Source organism: Rattus rattus, chromosome 4 (assembly GCF_011064425.1).
Source record: "Rattus rattus isolate New Zealand chromosome 4, Rrattus_CSIRO_v1, whole genome shotgun sequence".
In the NCBI taxonomy this organism is placed as follows: domain Eukaryota; kingdom Metazoa; phylum Chordata; class Mammalia; order Rodentia; family Muridae; genus Rattus; species Rattus rattus.
Genome location: NC_046157.1, coordinates 147,639,467 through 147,661,785, shown reverse-complemented (window position 1 = coordinate 147,661,785; position 22,319 = coordinate 147,639,467). Strand labels below are relative to the sequence as shown.

The 22,319-nt window shown below is 46.0% G+C and overlaps 1 protein-coding gene across 1 annotated transcript; it reads left to right on the top strand.

Annotated features, from left to right (window-relative positions):
* The first annotated feature begins 19,404 nt into the window (after positions 1–19,404).
* LOC116898223 (C-X-C chemokine receptor type 1) lies at positions 19,405–20,468 on the top strand. Its single transcript, XM_032899578.1, has one exon. It carries the CDS (start codon positions 19,405–19,407, stop codon positions 20,452–20,454), a length of 1,050 nt encoding a protein of 349 aa, XP_032755469.1. The 3' UTR covers positions 20,455–20,468.
* The last annotated feature ends 1,851 nt before the right edge of the window (positions 20,469–22,319 follow it).

Here is a 22,319-nt window from a genome sequence, read left to right as displayed (position 1 = left end):
CATTCCATTTGTTTACATCTCAAATGATATCCCACTTCCCGGTCCCCCCCCCCTGCAATGTATTTCTTTATCTTTTGTGCCTATGTGTGAAGTACATGAGACAGTGGAGGACTCTGTCTCTGCTCTGGACAGCCTGAAAAGCCACACCCAGCTTTTTACACAGTTGGGCACTGGGGTCTGAACACAGGTCTCCATGCTTGCACAGACCTTTTTACTAGCTATGCCATCTCCCTCACCTGACTTTGGACTTTTAGAAAATATACTTGAGATTTTTCATTTCTATTGATTCCTGTATCTAGGCACATCTGTGGAGGTCAGAGAACAACTTTGGGCTGGCGGTGGATTTTTTCCTTCGACCAGGGGAAGTGGAACTGGGGATGGAATGCAGATCCTTGGGTTTTGTGGCAGGCATTTTTACCTCTGAGCCCTCTCACTGGCCTTGGTTTGACATTCTTACTTTTTTCTATGGCCTAGGTACAAACATCGTCCAACTTCTTTCAGACTCAGCTAACAGCGTTCATGCTGTGTGCAGTGCAGAGCAAACCAACAGGCTTGCACTAAGCATAAGCAGCACACGGGGGTGGGGAGGGGGGGTGGAGCAAAGGCGGAGAGCGGGCAGGGGTGGGGGAACTGGTTGGGAGCAGTTTGAAGGAGTCAGCCAGCTCAGTAGGGTGGTGCATGCTTGAGTTCCCAGCATTCTTGAGGCGGAGGCAGGAGGATCAAAGTTCAAGAACTGGCTGGCTGTACAGAGAGGCTGAATCTCAAAATAACAACAAACCAAACCAAAAACCAAACAACAAAAAACAAAACAAAAGACCAAAAACAAACAAACGAAAACCAACCAACCAAACAAGATTTCGAAGACTGAAGGACAGCCAGTTAGCCCAGAAGTGAGGACCCAGGTGCTGGCTGGAGGCCTCTCAGGCTCTCTTGGTCTAAGTGAGGGTGAACAGCCAGAAACACACAGAGGCTGCCAGGGCCTACGCTAGGTTTCTGACGGACGGGGGAACACAGTTATCCTACCACCACATTTAAATGGATCATGTTTCTGATCTTTAAAACAAGGTCTCACCTAGCCCAGGTTGGCCTTACACCCCTTAAGTAGCCAAGGACGAACTTGGGCTAATATTTCTCCTGCTTCCACCTCTTGAGTGCTAGGACCGCTGGTATGCATGACCACACCTACTGTATGCAGTACTGGGGCTTGAACCCCAGGTTTTGTGTACACAAGGCAAGCATTTTTTTTTTTTAAAGATTAGACTATACAATGAGAACTGTAAGCCACTAAGGTGCTGAGCCCAGCGGCACACATCTGCGAATGTCAGCACTTGGGAAGTGGAAGCAGGAAGATCATGACTTAAAGGGCAGCCTGGAGTACATGATGAGACCCTGCCCCTACCCCCCCAAAAAAAAAAAAAAAAAAAAAAGGAAAAAAAAAAAAGATGCTATTAATGAACAGTCTTTCCCCACCTGTCTCCCATCTGCTCAGTTCCAGCGCTAACCCCCACCCCCGGCAGCCATTTGTATGGTTTATTTTTACTGCCACCAAGGATACTGCTCTGACAGTCTGTCACACAGCATGTTGACTTTGCTGGTTGGGATGCACAGGGTAGAACTCGGTATTGTTGGAAGCCCATAAGAGGCAATAAGAAAGCTTGCATTAGAGACACAAATGCTTATTAGAACTCTCCGGAACCTCACGAGTATGCAAATCCCTGCCCACAGAGAAGGAGATGGTTCTAGTCAAATGGATGCAGTGTTCGTCACAGAATGAATTAGCCTTTAAGGACTGAGCCATCTCTTCAACCCCTCTTGGAATAGTTTAGACCACGAATGAGTCCAAATCTGAATTCTCCACTTCCCTCTCTATATCTCCTGTCTTTCTGGGTTTTATGGCTTTTAACCTGACTGTAGTCTGTTTGCTGTGTGTGTTTGGTCTGTCTAACCCTGTTGCCCGTCTGTTGTGTTTCTGGAGTCTCTCTATTACTGTCCTTGACAAAGGGATTTGTCCTGTATTTGTTGAACAGCATACAAAGAACGAGAGATTCTTTTTCACAGGAATTTTAAACAGAGTTTTCTTTCTTTCTTTTGTTTTTAAAAGATTTGTTCATTTATTATATATAAGTACACTGTAGCTGTCTTCAGACACACCAGAAGAGGGCATCAGTTCTCTTTACAGATGGTTGTGAGCCACCATGTGGTTGCTGGGAATTGAACTCAGGACCTCTGGAAGAGCAGTCGGGGCTCTTAACCACTGAGCCATCTCTCCAGCCCCTAAACAGAGTTTTCTAAGGGAAAAAATTACTCTGTTGACTCCAACTGACCCAAAGCTGCACACACGGAGCTGGAGAGATGGCTTAGTGATAATTCCGGCTGCTTTCAGAGGGTCTGGGTTAGATTCCCAGCACCGGCATGGCAGCTCCTAACAGCCTGCAACTTTAGTTCCAGAGGACCTACTGCCCCTTTTGGCCTTGTCAGGCACCAGAGACACATGTGCTGCACCAACATACACGCTGGTAACACTCATTAACAGAGCATCACAAAAATAAATCTTAAAAAAAAAAAAAAGCTTTTTATAAAGTTGAAAGCAGAGGTTATCAACTGGTATCCACATGCTGCCTCCAACATTTATGGGACATTTGCTTTGTTTAAGGTTGAGGCATTGAGTTTTGTGACAGTCAGTCTTCGTGAGAATAGTCTGTATTCTCATGTTGCATATGTGGGGTGCTGGGGACTGAACCCAGTGTATGTTAAGGAAGTGCTCTATCAAGGAACCGCATCACCAGCCCTTGTGATGGTTCATCTAGTTTGTTAACTCCACTGGATTGATCAGTAGATGCCTCTAGGGTTGGGTGTCAGGGTATTTCCAGAGAGGGTTAGCTAAGAGGAAAGTCTGCTCTGAAGGAGGATGGCATCATCCAGTAAAAGGAATAAAAGGGAGAGGAAGAACAGCTTCTGGACCAGCACACTTTGCTCTGCCAAGTCCTCACACCAGCACTCACTGAGGCATCCTTAACAGGGAGCACACAAGGCTTTCCTCTAAGGTGATGGACAGGTATTGTGTCCTAGGGACAAAAGGAGGGTCCAGCCCTATCGGAGGATCAGTGTGCTTCATACAAGGAGGAAAAGGCTGGGTGTGGCAATGTGTGCAGAGAGGCCCAGCTCCGAAGGCTGAGGCAGAACAGGCATTCACGGTAGGCAGGAAGGCACAGCAAGACCTCAGTTTTCTTGGGGAGGAGTGGACTCTGAGGATAGAGCTTTGGTCATTGTAGACAAGTGCTCTAACACTGAGCTACAGTGCCAGCTCTACCCTGACTTGTAAGGAAGGAAAAAAAAAAAAAAACCCAGAAGGGAGAAAGACCAGAAGGGGCCCCCTCCCACCTCACGGCAGGTAAACAATTAAGAAAGCAGCCTCATCTCAAAGCCACACACACACTGATGACGGTACCCAGGGCTTCCTGCTGGCAAAGCAAGCACTCCTCAGAGGGAGCTGGGTCCCTAGTCCTGAAGTTTGAGTTCTGTGCGGCTTTAAATTGCCTCGATGGAAAGGAAAGTAGGGTAACCCAAGAGGCTGAGAATCTTCTGGACAAAAGGTTTGTGGGATGCAAGAAGGGGCCGGTCTCAGAGACGAGACTTGTGTTTTGAATCTCATGATCAGTCCTCCCTCCTGAGAGCACTGGGTACTGGAGCTAGAATACTCACATTGTGCTAACACTTGCCTGGGAGAACTTAGAGAAAAAGGAGTGTACGCCCAAGAGTTTGTCAAATGGTGGCCTCAGGTTCCAGATACGGGGCTGTTTACGGAGGTTTCTGGAGATCATGGCGATTAGCTGATTTGCTTAGAGGACAATGTTGCCCTCAGCTGGTTGAGTCCTGAAACTACAACCTTCAGTAGTTTTGTTTTTTTTCTTCCCCATTTCCTGCTTGATTCCAGGCATTTCTGAAACGCCTCACCTTGCTAGGTCATTGTGTACAAATAGGTGGCCTAAACTGTCCTGGTAGTGTGACCTTCCAGAGGATAGGGGAATTAAAAAAAAAAAAAAATCACTGGCAGGTCTCCCTGTCTTTTTTTTTTTTTTCTTTCCATTTTGAGAAAGTCTGAAGTAATCCAGGATAACCTTGAAATCATTATCCTCCATCCTCCACTCCCCAAGTGCTGGGGTTACAGGTTACCCACCAGGCTGGGTCTCCTAGTCTTCAGAATCCATGTTTTTTGTGGAATTTAATTCTGTAACATCTGTTTCACCCTCTACTTGCCAAGTCGTCTCCAAAGTGCACGAGATACGGGGGTCAAAGCGCAGTAGAATCTAGCTTTTCCCGACACAGTCTCAAGAAGTGGAAAATACTACGTGACGAACAAGAGTGCGGCACGTTCCTGAGCGGGAAGGGCTATCACTATGAACAGCTAGACAGGAGGGCTCGAGCAATGGGCCATCTTCCAGGCCGCCAGCTTGGAGCAAGTAAGGGCCTTCCTCCAGGGTGAAGCAGGATAGAGGAAGTAGTGAGTCAAGTCAACCGCTAAACAGCGAAGCAACACTCAGGGGCAAAGCAGAGGCCACGGCAGATGGCTCCTGGATGGGGAATTGTGTTCCTGCATCTTTATCTTCTCCAAGACCTTTCCCCAAAGACATCAGAATGTGACCTTATTTGGAATTAGGGTTGTTGAGGGTGTAGTTAGTTCAGCTGAGGCTATTAAGGGAGCCCTAGTCTTCTAAGACTGGCTGTTGGAGTAATTATTTAAATCTCAGCCCTTGGTACTCCGCCTTAAACCGGAAAGAAAGACACACTCACAGCCTTTATATTTATTTACAACAAGCCTTCACCAACATAAGAGCTGGGCAGCTGCCTACCCTCCATGCTGTTAGAATCTATTTTCCTATGGATAAACCAGGGGTATTACTTACTAAGTTTCATCTTGGCTCCTCTCAACTCCAATTGGGCAGCCCTCAGGGCCGTGCTCTCTCTCTTTCTCTCTCTTTTTTTTTTTTTCCTTTTCTTTTCGGAGCTGGGGACCGAACCCAGGGCCTTGCGCTTGCTAGGCAAGCGCCCTACAGCTGAGCTAAATCCCCAACCCCAGGGCCTGTGCTCTCTTGATCCCGCGGCTGCTTCTCCTTCCTCCTCCTTTTCCCTACCTATGTCTCTTTTGCCCAGCTATTGGCTGTTGGCATCTTTATCTACCAATCAGAATTAATCTGGGGGGCGGGGTCACAGGGGCTAGGGCAGACTGCAGGTCTTGGGGACCACACTTAGCAATACAATAGACAGTACAAGACCAAACCTCAACAACCGGTGATCTTATCAAAATGGGATATGTGCCTAGGAACCTATGAACAGGGACACACCGGAGGGTGCATGGGGACATAAGGACAGATACTGAGTTGTGCTTCTACAGGCCAAAGAACTCTACCTTTTGCCAGCGAACTACAGGGCCCCGGGGAATGTATGGAACATGTTGGAGTACCTCTCACTGCCCTAAAGAGGAACAATATCATGCTGACATCTCGATTTTAGACTCCCAGGAGCTAGGAGACAGGAAGTTTCTAGGGTTTGGGTCACTCAGATGAAGGCAGAGGAGTGACAAGTTGAGGAGGGAACAGGGGTGAGGGAGATTTGGGCTGTGTCAACTTGATACAGTTAGTCATCTGAGAAGAGAGAATTTGAATTTAGGAAAATATCCATATGATATTGGCCCATGGACAAATGTGTGGCACATTTTCCTAATTATCATTTATGTCAGAGGGCCCAACCCAGGTAGGACTCCCACCATCTCCCGGCAGGTGGTTCTGGGATTCTGTAAGAAAGGAGGCTGAGCAAGCCGTGGGGAGCAAGCCAGTAAGCAGCACCCCTCCATGGCCTCTGCATCAGCTCCTGCCTGCAGGCTCTTGCCCTGCTTGAGTTCCTGCCCTCTTTCCTATGCTGCGGAAGTGTAAACTGAAATCAACCCTTTCCTCCTCATGTTGCTTTTGGTCATGGTGTTTCAACACAGCAATAGAAACCCTAACGAAGACAATACGAGTTCAGGGCTTCAGCTTTTATCCCATTCTTTTTATTTAGGAAAAGGTATTTAGTCTAAAAGCCCAAGCAGCATTCAGCATTCATTAGGAAACTACCAACAAAATTAACTTATTAATCTATTTTGAGGCGGAAAAGTCACATAATTATCTATATAGAAACCTTGTGCAAAATTCAAAACCTGTTCTTGATTAGAAAAATGAGCTTAAAATAGGAATAACTTGGGCTGGAGAGATGGCTCAGCGGTTAAGAGCACTGAATGCTCTTCCAGAGATCCTGAGTTCAATTCCCAGCAACCACATGGTGGCTCACAACCATCTGTAATGAGATCTGATGCCCTCTTCTGGTGTGCATGAAGACAGCTACAGTGCACTCATATAAATAAAACAGAGAAATCTTAAAAAAAAATAGTAACAACTTGAAAAAAACAACTATGTAAGCCAGGCAGGGTGGCTCACACCTGCCACACCAACACGTGGAAAGCTGGGGAAAGGAGTGACCCATGTTTGAAGCTATCCTGGGCCACAGGATGACTCGGTCTTTTTAAAAACATGTTATTTAGGGTTACTATTGCTGGGATGAAACATCATGGCCAAAAGCAAGTTGGGGAGGAAAGGGTGCATTTGGCTTACACTTCCACAGCACTGTTTATCACTGAAGGAAGTCAGGCAGGAGCTCAAATAGGCCAGGATCCTGGAGGCCGAAGCCGATACAGAGGCCATGGAGGAGTGACGCTTACTGGCTTGCTCAACCTGCTTTCTTTGTGCCAAGCTGATGTAAAACTAGCCAGATTTGTCTTCAAAACCCCCTGTAAACTCCAGGTTTGATTTCTATTCACCCAGTGTTTCTATGATTGTCTCTGTGATTCAGAATCCAACTAGGGTATCACTAGGTGTGGCTGTCAGGTCTCTCAGGGTTCCCAGACTCTGTGACAATATCATGCAGATCTTTCCAGTTCTTTTCTTGATGTCTACAGTCTCCAGAAACCCTGGCCATTGTTCTTATAAAAGGGTCCCCCAACCTGGGCTTGAGTGATGGGTTTCTCATGATTAGGTTGTGGTTTTGTGGAGATCTTGTCACCTTATATCTGGGGACATGGAATCTATACACCAACCATAGTGAAACTAGCCGTGGGCTCTCCTGGGTTAAGGCAGTACTTGCCAGATTCTATACTGCAAAGTTATTTAAAACATACTCGGGAATTTTAGATTTATTTATTTTTTTTCTGTTATTTTGCCTGTATGCATTGTGTGTGTGCATCATGTGCACACCTGGTACTCTCAGAGGTCAGAAGAGGGCATCAGATCCCTTGAGACTAAGGTTACTGATGGCTGCGAGCCACCATGTGTGTGCTGAGAACCAAACCTGGGTCCTCTGTAAGAGTGAAGGGTTCTTAAGTGCTGATCCATTTTTCCAAATGTCATACATATATATATATATATACATATATATGTATGTATATGTATATGCATATGCATATGTATATTTCTAACAAGAGCAATCAAATAAAAAAGAAGACAAGAAGAGAGAGAGAGAGAGAGAGAGAGAGAGAGAGAGAGAAGAGAGAGAAAGAACACCCAGTTAGAAAGGAGCAAATCCGCTTGTCAGTCTTTGACATGATCCCACTAAAAGTATTAAAATAACAACAACAATAACAAACCAGCCAAGTTCCAGGATACTAAACCAACAGACAAAAGTTCTTTTCTTTTAATAAGAATTATTTAGGTGTCATTTTATTTAGGCGCTGCCTAGGAAGCGCAAGGCCCTGGGTTCGGTCCCCAGCTCCGAAACCAAAAAAAAAAAAAAAAAAAAAAAAAAATAAAAAAATAAGAATTATTTATTCATTTTATTTATGTGAGTACACTGTAGCTGTCTTCAGACACACTAGAAGAGGGCGTCAGATCCCATTACAGATGGTTGTGAGCCACCATGTGGTTGCTGGGATTTGAACTCAGGACCTCTGGAAGAGCAGTCAGTGCTCTTAACCACTGAGCCATCTCTTCAGTCCCCAGACAAAAATTCTTAACATTAAGTCAGGCTTGTCAGTAGTGCCTACCTGTGATATCCAGCACTAGGAGGCTGAAGCAGGAGAATCATGAATCTGAGGCCAGAGAAGCAGTTTTAAAAACAAAGCAAGAAAATCCTTATTAGTAATTCTATACACCAAACAGCTGGGGAGCTAGCCCAGTCTGTAAAGTGCTTGCCATAAAGACAAGCTGATCATGGGCTGGAGAGATGGGTGGCTCACAACCATCTGTAATGAGATCTGATGCCCTGTTCTGGTGTGTCTGAAGACAGTTACAGTGTACTCATATACAATAAATAAATCTTAAAAAAACAAAAAGGACAAGCTGGTCTGAGCGTGATCCCTGGAACCTGTGTAGAAGCTGGGTGAGGGAGTGCACATCTGTCATCTCAGTTCTCAGGAGGCTGAGACAGGAGAATTCCTTGCAGATTGTTTGACTAGCCAGTCTAGTTGAACCAGTGAACTCCTGCCTTAGTGAGAGACTGAGTCTCAAAAATTAGGGTGGATGGACTGGAAAGATGGCTCAGTGGCTAGGAGTGCTCCCTGCTCTTCCAGAGGACCTGGGTTCAGTCACAACTACATATAACTCCAGCTTCAGGGAACCCAACATCCTCTTCTGGCCTTGGAGAACACTGTACTTATGTGCACACACACAATTTAAAATAGAACAAAAATAGGATCTCAAAAAAAAAGAAGGTTGGGGGGAATTGAAAAAGACATCCAATATCAACGCCTGTCTTCCCATACACGAACCCACATGTGCACATGTATCCCTGCACATGTGAGCACATGCACACAGAGAAGGAAGAATACACTAATGACCAACAGCTGTATGAAAAAAGACTCAACATCTCCAGTCATAATAGGGACACAAATTAAAACCACAGAGAGCAGGTGTGGTGTCATATTCTTGAGCTCTGTGAGTTCAAGTCCAATCTGGTCTACAGAGTGAGTTCCAGGCCAGTCAGAGACTGTCCCTCAAAACAAAACAAAACAAAAGAAAACAAAAAAAAAAACAAGCCAAGCCACAGAAAACCCACAATGAGACATTAGCCCACAGTTGTTAGAATGGCTATTGGTAAAAAGCTAAAAGACCGTAAGTGTTGGTCAGGGTGTGGGGAAAGAGAACCTTTCACACTGTTGTGGGCATGCAAATTGATGTAGTCATTACAGAAAGCACCGTGGTAGTTCCTTGGAAAATTAAACGCAGAACCATCATGTGAGTCAGTCTTCTGTCTGTGTCTATAGCAAAGGAAGTGAAATCAGCCTGTTGGTGAAGTGTCTATGCTTGCACACTCATTGCTGCTCTTCAAGAAATGGAAGCTGATATTTGTCAACTGAGGAGTGAATAAGAAAATTTAGCATGTGTGCACCGTGGGATACAATGTAGTCGTCAAAGAGGATGGAATCCTGACATAGATGGACCAGGAGAATGCTGTATTAAATAAAGTTACGTCAGGCACCAAATGCTTAATCCTCCAGATTTCATTCATGTGGAGTCTAGGGATTAAAACCTCAACATTGATGCCATGAAAACTGAGAGTCTGGGGGTAGAGGGGAGGAGAGGGAAGAGAGGAGGATGGGGTGGTGTGGCCAGTGGCTTCAAAGTCTTAGCAAGACAGGAGAGATCTGTTGTTTAGTAGAGTGACTGTGGATTATAATCATGTGGTTTATGTTTCAAGAAAGATTGGAAGAATTTTCAATGTTTTCACCACAGAAACACCGGAACGAAATATTCTACAGCATATACATGGATAAAAATATCTCACGGCATCCACAGTAGGCACGATTTTGTTTGTTTGTTTGTTTTTGAGACAGGGTTTCTTTGTGTAGCCCTGGCTGCCTTGGAACTCGCTTTGTAGACCAGGCTGGCCTCAAACTCACAAGAGATCCACCTGCCTCTGCCTTACAAGTGCTGGGATTAAAGATGTGTGCTGCCCCCCTGACAACTATGGATGACTTCATGTGCCAATTAAAACAGATTTAGAGCTGGGGGGTGGCTCAGTGGCAGAGTGCTTGCCCAGCTTGAATGAGGAAGGTGGGGATTCATTTCCTAGTATTTAAAGAATGAATAGATGCATGTCTCTATATTTTTTAAGTTTAAAAAATTTTGTTAACAGAATAAATATTGATTTAGTAGGAAAAAGTGAGAAAGAACTCCCTAGGGCAGGAAGAGCTTCAAGTGATGAATGCCTTTTGTTTTTTTGTTTTTTTTTTTTTTTTTTTGTTTTTTTTTACTTTTTTTTTTTTTTTTTTCCCCGGGGAAATGAGTCCACTGTAGTTGTCTTCAGACACACCAGAAGAGGGCATCAGATCTCATTACAGATGGTTGTGAGCCACCATGTGGTTGCTGGGATTTGAACTCAGGACCTCTGGAAGAGCAGTCAGTCCTCTTCATCACTGAGCCATCTCTCCAGCCCTTGTTTTTTTTTTTATTTTTATTTTTTATTTTACTTTAGTTTTAAATTTTTTTTCCAGACAGAGTCTCATGATGTAGCCTTGACTGTCTTGGATCGCTCTGTAGACCAGTATGGCCTTGAATTCACAGAGATCAGCCTGCCCACGCCTTCCAAGTGCTCAGATTAAAAAGCGTGTGCTGCCACATCTTTTTTAAAAAAAATATTTCCTAGATACTTTATATTTTCAAATTTTATGCATATGGATGTTCTGCATGCATGTATGTCTGTGCAGTATACCATGTTTGGTGCCTGAGGAGGCCAGAGTAGGGTGACATATTCCCTGGACTGGATGTACAGAAGGCTGTGAGCCATCATAGGGGCCCTGGGAATAGCAGTCAGTGCTCTTAACCACTGAGACATTGCTCCAGTCTCTTGCCTAGCTTTTAAAATGTGGGTTCTGGGGATCAAGTAAATACATTTAAAGTGGGATGGTGACAGTGGAAAGTGGGCAGCTCTTGATGTACCCCAGGAACAGATCAGGACATTTGGTGCAGAGAGCCTTTACTTTGGACTACTTTGTCAAGTTGTCGGCCATTCTCTCTCTCTCTCTCTCTCTCTCTCTCTCTCTCTCTCTGAGACAGTGAGAGTCTTATTATGTAACCTCGGCTGGCTTGGAACTTGCTGTGTAGACCAGGCTGACCTTGAACTCACAGAACTCCACCTGTCCCTGTTTCCTAAGTGACAGGACTAACTGTATGCACCACCATGGCTAGCAGACATTGCTAGTTTTTTTTCTTTTTTCTTTTTCTTTTTTTTCCTGAGCTGGGGACTGAACCCAGGGCCTTGCGCTTGCTAGGCAAGTGCTCTACCACTGAACTAAATCCCCAACCCCAGACATTGCTACTTTTATTGCAATTTTATACATGAGAGAAAACTGAAGCCAAGATCAAATGGCCCAAGGGACAGAGCTAGGATTACCACCTGGGAGTCAGGTTTGGTGCCTGCCCTCCTACCCAGTATCAACATTGTCACATTGTCACACCATTGGTCTCAACTTAACTACTTTTCTATCCATGTGATAAAATGCCCCTACCAAGGCAACTTATAAAGGAAACATTTAAGGAGAAAGAGGGTGGCTCAGTGGTTAAAAGCAATGGCTGCTTTTTCAGAGGACCCAGGTTCAATGCCCAGCACCCACATGGCAGTTCACCACTGTTGGTACCTTTAGTTCCAGAGGATTTGGCACCTCATACAGACATACATACAGACAAAACTCAGATGCACAGAAATAATAAGTCAATCAATCAATCAATCAATCAATCAATATCTTATAAACATGACAGCTGGCAGATAGGTGTGGCTACTGGAACAGTAGCTGAGAACTCACACGTGTTGAGACACAACCATGAAGCACAGGGACACTGGGAGCAACATGGGCTTTTGAAACTTCAAAGCCCACCCCCAGTGACGCACATCTTCCAACAAGGTCTCACTGCCAGATCCTTCCCAGCGTCCCAAACCCTTCCCACACAGTTGTACCAACTGCAGACTAAGCCCCTGGGAACCACTCTCAATCAAACCACCACGGGAGACAAGTATCTCATCCACACTTCATCAGATACATTTTGGCAACCTTTCAAAGCTCAGACACTGATAAAATAGAGTCAGGATGTGAGCACCTGTTCATCTCACTCCAGAACACGAATTTCTGGACCCATCTCCCACACTGGTGCTGTGTGCCATTTTCTGATGTGCTTCTCTGGCTGCACCAGAGCCTGCCTGTGCCAGGCTGTGCCTTTTTATGGTTCTGCCCTGCCTCTCATCATAATCTAGACTCTGACCCTTTACTTAGATAAGCTTTTGCTTTTCCAAACACCCATTCTATCTGTTAGGGTATGATTTAGCTGCACATAACAGAAAATTCAACTTCAACTGTTTCTCTCTCTCTCTCTCTCTCTCTCTCTCTCTCCTTTCTCTCTCCCTCCCTTTCTTCCTCCTCCCTCTCCCCCCTCCCTCCCTCCCTCCCTTGCTTCCTCCCTCCCTCTCTCTCTCTCCCTCCCCCACTCTGTGTGTGTGTGTGTGTGTGTGTGTGTGTGTGTGTGTGTGTGTGTGTGTGTATACTATACTATCCCCGGTACTGCCCACCTTTCTTGATACAGAGTCTCAGGCTGGCCTGTACCTTGTCATGTAGATTCGGCTGGCTGTTGAGCCCCAGAGACCTGCCTGTCTCCACCTTACCGAGTGCTGGATTACAACTGCGAGTGTATATCATCATGCCAGGGGTGTGTGTGTGTGTGTGTGTGTGTGTGTGTGTGTGTGTGTGCATGGTGGGTTCTGGGTGTTGAATTCAGATCCTTACACTTGTAGGGAATATTTTTTTTACCAGCTGAGTTCTCTCTAGCTCCTGAACTGGTTTGAACTGCATAAGGACTTTATAGGCTCCTATAACAGGAAAGTACAGAGAGAAGATGGCCCTGGGCAAGGTTTGAGCAGAACCCTAGCTCCGATTTCTGATTATTTTCTCAGATCTTCTTCTTTCTGATTATGTTTTTTTGGGTTCTCAGACAATATTGTCGTCTGTGGTAACAAAATGTCCATCAGTTACCACAAGATGACATAACATGTTTCACACTGAGCAAACATCTGCCCTTCGCTTTGATTGGCTCATCACAGGTCACATACTTGCCCTCTACCCTTGTTGCTGTGACCACGGGGATGTCACAGGGAGAGGGGGAAAACACTCTTCCACTTTGACCACCAGATGGAAGTGGATTCTTCTGGAAGGATGTAGACAGATGTTTCTGTGTTAAATGTGTGCGGGCGTGCATGGAAGACCACACAGAGCCCTACTGTGTGGCAGTCCGTCTTGCAGACAAATCATCGAGCTTAAGACAGTGTTAAGGATGATGTCATGGAGACTCCCGCACATTGCCAGTTGCCTGGCATCCAGGCTGCGTCTGTCACAGTCATCTTTGTGGCACTGAGTGTTCATCCCTGTTGGGAACACTGTGCTTGGTTTGCTCCGGAGCGGTTGTGGGGGTTGTGGGTGGAATAGGATGCAGTGGGGGGCTGGCTTGCCCTTTCAAATAGGGAAGCTTTATTTCTTGCTATATCTTTGTGCCTTTCCCTTCCTCCAGTGAAATGCTTTACCCGACCTTGATCTGAGAGATGCTTCCAACCTTCATCCTCCAGCTCCCTCTTCCTGAAAAGGCCAGTGCCTCTTATTTAGCTTAAATTTTAATTTTTAAAAATATTTTTTAAAAAAAATTGAAAAAAAATTTCAAGATGGATTTTTCTGTATAGTCCTGGCTGTTCTGGAACTCACTCTGTAGACTAAGCTGGCCGTGAGCTCAAAGATCCATCTGCCTCTGCCTCCCAAGGGCTGGGCACCACCACTGGGTTAAATGTAAAATTTTATTATGTTATATGTATAGGTATTTTGCCTGTGTGTATTTTGCCTTTACGTGTACCCTGTGCATGAATAATGCTTAGGGGCCAGATTTCCTGAAATTGGATTTACAAGCTGTTGTGATCTGCTCAGTGTAGTGCTTGGTACTGAACCCAGGTCTTCTGCAAGAGCCTCTAGTGCTCTCAAGTTCTGAGCCATCTCTCTATTCCCTATTTGTTTATTTAGCTATTGTTTGGTCTTTTGAGACGAGTCTTGCTAGGTAGCCCTGGCTGACCTGGAATTCACTCTGTAGCCCAGGCTGGCCTCAGACTTATGATGAGCCTCCTGCCTCTGCCTCCTGAGTTCTGGGATTATAGGTGTGCACCACCATAAGTGGTTTAAAACCCAGTCTTAGACAGGCCTTGACTGCTTCTTTCTCAGTGCTTTCCTTCCAGGTCGCTATTTCTTCACTGTCTTTTGACTGCTGCCCCATGTGGTGGAAGCTCTCCTCTCCTAGCAGCTCCATGTGTTCTCTGTATTTTCTTTTCAGAAAAAAGCATATGAAGAGAAAACAACTCCAAGAGTAGGTGGGCTCCAAGGGAGTGATACTTCCTTGAGGTATTTTACAGTTTAGGTCCCACAGTTTCCTCTTCCATCCTCAGTGTCTTCTACCTCAGGGGCTGCCTCCTCTTTAGATGACAAAGTGGGCATGTGCCTTCCTTTCTAGGACTACCCCATTTCAAATCTTTCCCGGTCTAGGCATCAGACCTCACAGTCCAACATCAGTGCCACCAGTGACACCAGAGCAATTGTCTCTTCATAGTTCCTGCAACTTTTTTCGCCCCTGAGACAGAGTATCATGTACTCCAGACTGGCCTTGAATTCAGTCTGTAGTTGAGGATGCCTTTAGATGATAAAATGTACCACTACATTCAGACCTTGAGTTTGTGTGTAGGGTGGGGTGAACGTGTGTGTGGTATATGTGCATGTGTGTGTTTGGGTGCACACACATAGGTATGTATGGAGGCCAGAGGACATTAGTGTCCTGCTTTATTATTCTACGCCTTACTCTCCTGAGAGGCAGGCTCTCTCACTGAACCTGGAGCTGGACTGGTGGCCACTAAACCCTAGCTCCTGTACTCTTCCTGTAACCCACACCCCAGTACTAGGATTAGAGGAGTGCATTTGTCCTTACCTGGCTTTACATGGATGCTGAGGGCCTGAACTCAGGTTCTCATGCTTATGCTGCAAGTGCTCTCACCTGCTGAGTCATCCTCTGAGTCCTCCCCTGCCCCCCATGCCAAGCTTTATGCAATGCTCGGTATTGAACCCAGGACTTCCTAAAAGTTAGGCAACACTGTACCAACCAAGGTAGGGCCCCAGCCTCCTTGCTACTATTTATAAATGCGAAGAGAATCCTGAAGGAGACCACCACATTTGCCAGTGTCACAGTGGCGGGCAACAGTAGTGTGACATGTTGGCATTTATGGGAGGGGAAGGCAGTATTTAAACTTTCACAGATTGGCACTGACAGCCCAGATCAACTCCCTAGGCAGGAACAATGGCAGCGGGGAAGACCAGACCAGCTACATGGAAGTCAAGCTCTTAGACATATCTGAGGTGTGAGCTGTGAGCATGTGGCAGAAATGTCTCAGGTCCTTTTATAGTGGTGCAGTATACTCCATGAGTTACGTGAGAAACTCACGTGCCATTTCTTTGACAAACCCTTGGCAATCACATGCTGTGTTTCCTGGCAGAGGACAGATCCAAAGGCGAATTGGAAAGGGAACCTTTGATCTCTAGCTGCATACAGCATGAAGCAGGGGCTTCCCATGTAAATGCATCGTTACGGCACAGTGGAGCCCACAGTATAATGGAAAAAGAAGCTTAGGGGAGGAAAGGATTTATTTTGCCGTACAGGTCACAGTCCAACCCTGAGGGAATTCAGGGTAGGATCTGAAGCAGGAGTTTGCAGCAGAAACTGCAGAGGACTACTGCTTGTTGGTTCACTCACAGGATCATGCTTTTCATTAAAAAAGATTTTAATTTGTGGAACCCAAAGGTTTCATTTTTATTTGGAAAAGAAGGATTACAGTATTGAACTGTACACTAGATGATAGAGTACAACTAATTTGCTATAGGAATTATAGACGTAAAATTATAATAGGAACAAAACAACACATTACATTTCAAATGCAATTCTTCGTAAACTACTTGCAGGAAAAGTTCATCTTGACACATAGAATAGGCCATTTTGTGTACATGAGCGTTGCGCCTGCACGGACATCTAAGAGCCATGTGCATGTAGTACCTGCAGAGGCCACAAGAGAGCGCTGGATTTCCCTGAAACTGGAGCTACAGGCCGTTTGGAGCTACCATGTCGGTGCTGGGGATCAACCCTGAGTCCTCCAGACGAGCAGGTCATGTTCTTGTATTTGTTTGTTTAATGCATATGAGTACACTGTAGCTGTCTTAAGACACACCAGAAGAGGGCATCTGATCCCATTACAGATGGTTTTGAGCCACCATGTGGTTGCTGGGAATTGAACTGAAGACCTCTGAAAGAGCAGTCAGTGCTCTTACCTGCTAAGCCATCTCTCCAGCCCGCAGCCTGTGTTATTAACCAATCAGCCGTTTTTCCAACTCTCCCTAGTTTTCTTATGCAGACCAGGACCACCTGCTTGGGGATGGTGCCTCCCACAGTGGGCTGGGCTATATCAGTTAGAGTTCAAGATAATCTCCCACAGATATGCCCACAGGCTGGGCTGATCTGGGAAATCCTTCAATTAGGATTCCCTTCTCAGATAACTCTAGGCTGTGTTAAGTTGATAGCTCAAACTCACCAGTACACTGAGCCCCTGAAATAAAGTCAGGGGTCAGTTTGTCAGCTGCTTGAGGACTTCTCAGGCAGCTTCCCAAAGAAGCTGTCCTTCAGTACCAAATGGGGAGCAGCAACTACATCACCCCCAGCTGGTCCTTCACTAGTTTTCCTCGCCCTAATGGTCTTCTGATAGATTCCAGGGTGAGGAGTGGCCATGCCCCAAACCTCAGCACTACTCTAACCAAGCAATAATTGGAAATGGTGTGTAAAAGGGAGTGTCAAGGAGAATTTTTTTTCTTTCAAACCTCTACCACATGACCCTAAAGATGCCTACAATATAAGTAAAAATGGTGTGCTCGTAGCTGGGCATAGTGGTGTCTACTTGTAATGCCAGCATTTGGGAGATAGATGAAGATTTATGGATTCAAGGCCAGCATGGGCTATGAGAGACTCTGTCTCAAAACCAAACCAAACCAAACCAAACCAAACCAAAACAAAACAGCAAGCACTGGGGCTGCAGATGTAGCTCAGCAGTAGGGTACTTGTCCCCAGCCTTGGGTCCTGGGTTCTATTCCAGCACCGGCAGAAATGTCTGCTTGCTATCCAAACACAGCTTAAGTGTAGACTTCTCACTCTCTCCCACCAGCTCTCCCCTAAGTTCTCCTTCTAGACTCCCTAGGTCTTTCCCACTGTGGACTTCTGGAACTTCTGTTATAGAAAGTCAATACTGCCCCATCTTTCTTATTCCCTCCTGGGAAGTTAGAAACTTTCAAGGTAAACTATTAGGAAACTTGGGGATGGCACATGCAGGTAAATTCAAGAAACTGGAGATGGTGGAAGTCATTATTTATGGAGGGAAGAGTTTAGAGAGAGCACCCTTAACGGCAGCTTCAGCCTGCCATGTCTGCGGAACTCATGCGACCTCTGATGCTGCTGGGTCCCATGACTTAATCTGCAGACATGGGTGCAGACATGGGTGGGGCTCTAAGGGGAGGTGTGTTTTCTCTTTTTCTTTATTTAACCAGTTCCTTCAGCTGTTCGATCATTCTGGTCTCTGAGCTGCAGGCTTCTCCAGCACACAAGAAACAGAGCCAGCCAGTGCTGCAGGTAGGAAGCCTGTGTCAGCAGTGTGTCAGCACACTTGGGGGTAGGGAAGCTTGGTTCAACTTTATTTTAGAAAATACACTGGTTTCTGTGGGACTCAGGGATTTCTGATAAACAGTTTCTTGTCTTCTCACTGTGAGTAGCTACTCAAGTCTGACTCCCTAGGTGGTTGTGGTCACATTACCCCCACCCCCAACCCCATCCGCTGCTTTCTATCACTCTCCTGTTATGTGACTGAGGTGGACAATTCCCCATTCAGTGTTGATCTCCCCTCTAAGCCTTCATCTTCTGTGAAGATGCGAGCTCTGGCACTGAGAGAGCATCCCAAGGTGTGGGGATGGGGCTACACTTGCCATAGAATCCAAGGCCCGGAAGCCTGGAAGAGGTCCCTGTCTTCCCACGATTTGCAGTTGATAAATGGAAATCTGCGGGGATTAAAGGCCCCAGTGGGGTAAGGTCCCCACTGAGAGTGGGTGTCAGGTAACAGTATTGAACATTTTGAACTTGGTTGCTTCTAAAGACTTTCAGATTGGAGAGCCCGTGTGTGAGTGTGTGTTCGCGTGCGTGCGCAGGACTGTATATAGAGGCCAGAGGACGATTTTAAGGAGTTGGTTTCCCTCTTCCATCATGGATTCCAGGAGCAAACTCAAGGGGTCAGTCTTGCATGTCAAGTTCTTTTATCTGTTGAGCTATCTCACCAACCCTTAACATTTAAATTTACATTTTTTCTATTTCACACTTACTGTGTGTGTGAGACCTTGGTTGTGGAGGCCAGAGGATAACCTACGTGAGATGGTTCTTTCCTTCTAGCTTGTGGGTTCTGGGATCAGAGTTTTTAGGCTTGGTAGCACTCACCTTTACTCACTGGATCATCTCTTTGGCCTCTTATGTGTACTTTTGATGTAATGTTTACACCTGTGAAAGCTGGACACGATCTCATCATAACTCAAGTGTGCGGTTTATTGTAATCTGAGACTATCACCTCTTTCTCCAGGTAGAGTTTAAGAAGGGCAAACAAGGGGCTGGGGGAGAGAGCTCAGTAGTTAGGAGCATGGATTGCCACTTTGGGCAGCTCGCTACCCTGGTAGCTTCAGTTCCAAAGGATTGGATGCCTTATTCTGACCTCTACATATAGACGTACAGACAAGTACATTTGCACATATGCATAAATAAAAGCAATGGAAAATAATATGTCTTTACAAAAATGGCAAACAATAGTGAGGGGGGCACATATAGGATATAAGCTAGGAGAGGACACCCCCATACACCTCACCTCCTTCAGTTTCGCTGTGTGCTGGCTCTGTCCCGAGTCTATAAGAACAACCTGGTGACTGCGTCTGAATCCAGGGGTGTGGCTGAGTACCAAGGTGGTTGAGAAGAGACGAGGTAGAGCTGGACATAGAGTTGAGAATTGTAGAGTCAACTGAAGGCAAAGGTATCTTCCATGGGTTTTATTTTATACCCAGATTTAGTGCCCAAGGACTTTGACAGCATCAGGAAGCTCACATCGATAGAAGTTCAAGTTGAAGGCAAAAGGAGTGAACTCCGGGTTGTCAAGGCAACAGAGGCCAATACTATCCCACAACATCCACTTGAATTTGGTTACTGAATTCTATTTCTCTCCTTCTAACCTTGCACATAGATCAAACAAACAATGGCCGAGGCTGAGTATTTCATCTGGACTGCTCCTGAGGGTGACTTTGAGGAAGAATTTGGAAATATCACCAGAATGCTGCCCACTGGAGAGTATTTCAGCCCCTGTAAGAGGGTCCCAATGACCAACAGGCAGGCTGTAGTTGTCTTCTACACACTGGTGTTCCTCCTTAGCTTGCTGGGAAACTCGCTGGTGATGCTGGTCATCTTATACAGGCGAAGGACCCGATCCGTCACCGACGTCTACGTGCTGAACCTAGCCATTGCTGATCTACTCTTTTCATTGACTCTGCCCTTCTTGGCTGTCTCCAAATCGAAGGGCTGGATTTTTGGCACACCCCTGTGCAAGATGGTCTCACTCCTGAAGGAAGTCAACTTCTTCAGTGGTATCTTGCTGCTGGCCTGCATCAGTGTGGATCGATACCTGGCCATCGTCCATGCCACCCGCACACTGACCCGAAAGCGCTACTTGGTTAAATTCGTATGCATGGGCACCTGGGGTCTATCTTTGGTTCTGTCTCTGCCTTTTGCCATCTTCCGCCAGGCATATAAACCATACCGTTCTGGAACAGTCTGCTATGAGGTCCTGGGTGAAGCCACAGCAGATCTTAGGATAACATTGCGTGGTCTGTCCCACATATTTGGCTTCCTCTTGCCGCTGCTCATCATGCTGGTCTGCTACGGGCTCACACTGCGCACGCTCTTTAAGGCCCACATGAGACAGAAACGCCGGGCCATGTGGGTGATCTTTGCTGTTGTGTTGGTCTTCTTGCTTTGTTGCCTGCCCTACAATCTGGTTCTGCTCTCGGACACTCTCTTAGGAGCCCACTTGATTCAAGATACTTGCGAGCGCCGCAATAACATTGACCAGGCCCTGTATATTACCGAGATCCTGGGCTTTTCTCACAGTTGTCTTAACCCGGTCATCTATGCCTTTGTTGGCCAAAGTTTTCGTCATGAATTCCTCAAGATCCTTGCTAACCTGGTTCACAAGGAGGTTTTGACACACCACTCTGCTTCCTTTCTCACGTCTCTCACCACTGTCTATTAAACTTCTGAGAATTACCAGAGAGTGATCGCTCTCCCTCAAAGGGAAGGATAACTATTGTGCCAATGTGTTGTGTGAGTGTGTGTGTGTGTGTGTGTGTGTGTTGTGTGTTTGTGTATGTGCGTGCATGTATGTGTGCTGTGTGTGTATGTATGTATGGATGCATGTGTGGTATGTGTATATGTTGTGTGTATGTGTATATGTTGTGTGTATGTGGTGTGTGTGTATGTGTGTTTGGTGTGTATGGTGTGTGTATGATGTGTGTGGTGTGTGTATGAGTGTATGGTATGTATATGTATGTATGTGTTCTGTATCTGTGTGTGTGGTGGGTGTATATGGCATGTGTGGTATATGTGTGTGTCTATATGTAGTGTGTATGTATGTGTGATGTGGTGTGTGTATATGGTATGTGGTGTGTGTGTGTGTTTGGTGTGTATGGTTTGTGTATGATGTGTGGTGTGTGTGTGTGTGTGTGTGAGTGTATGGTATGTATGTATATGTTTTGTGTGTGTGTGTATGTGTGTATGTGTGGTGTATGTGTGTGTCTGTATGTAGTGTGTATGTATGTGTGGTGTATGTATATGGTGTGTGTGTGTGTGTGTGTGTGTACTATGGCTATGGGAAGATACTATCAGTTTTTGGGAGGGAGGGGACAAGATCAGGAGAAGATAGTAACTACTGTCTCTAGGGCCCTCCAGGAACTTCCTTTGCACTTCCATTAGGGAGAACATTACCACTCCTACTGTACATACACATCTTTGACTTGTAATCTGGGTAATTATTATGGTCACACCTGTGGCCTGACCTCACCATTGGAACAAAGACCTGGGGCCTGCATCTAACATTAGCCCTCATGGGCTGCACTCTCTCTTTGGAACAGCAGCTGGACTGCTCAGCTCATTCCAGCAGGCTGTCTGGTGTCATTTTGTCCTGTGATCTGAGGTCATGAGACTTTTCCCATCTCAGAGACTGTTGCAATGCCTGTCGAAGACATCGGTCAGGTGCTACTGAGCCCCAGGCCACCAGGCAGTCTTGTGATGGAGCTGAAGACTTTCTTCCTTTTAGGTGTCATGAGTGGACAGAGGACATTTGGGAAGCCAGGACTAGTGCATGAAATCCACTTTACCCTGTGACTGGTGTCACTGAGGGTAATGTGTGTGTGTGTGTGTGTGTGTGTGTGTGTGTGTGTGTTGGGTGCCAGCTGAGCCAACGATGAAGCAAGACCAGCAGCTGTAACTTTTGCCCTCTTGGCACTTCCAACTTGACATGGAGCGACAGTAACTATACAAACCCAGATATGCTGTCAATCAGCTGGGCAGGCAGATGCTTCTAATAAAATTTTGGTCCCATGTTTGTCCATGGGTGTGCCAGAGTAAAAGGTGTGTATGTGGATATTCCTGCAGTAGAACGGGGCTAGCCCTCCCTCCTCATAAACTGGGTGTGGGCTAGTGGCTTTGCAGGAACAATCTCTGCAATCTCTGCAGGCACGGCCCCGGCAGTCTCATCCCCATGTTCATCATCATCACCACCACCACCATCACCACCACCACCACCACCACCACCACCACTACCACCACCACCACCACCATCACCATCATCATCACCACCACCACCACCACATCATCACCACCATCCACCATCATCATCACCATCACCACCACCATCATCATCACCATCACCACTCCATCATCACCACCACCATCACCATCATCACCATCACCACCACCACCACCACATCACCACCATCACCACATCACCACCACCATCATCACCATCACCATCACCAATATACCCACCATCATCATTGTCACCAGCATCATCATGGTCATCATCATCACCATCACCATCACCATCATCATCATCATCAC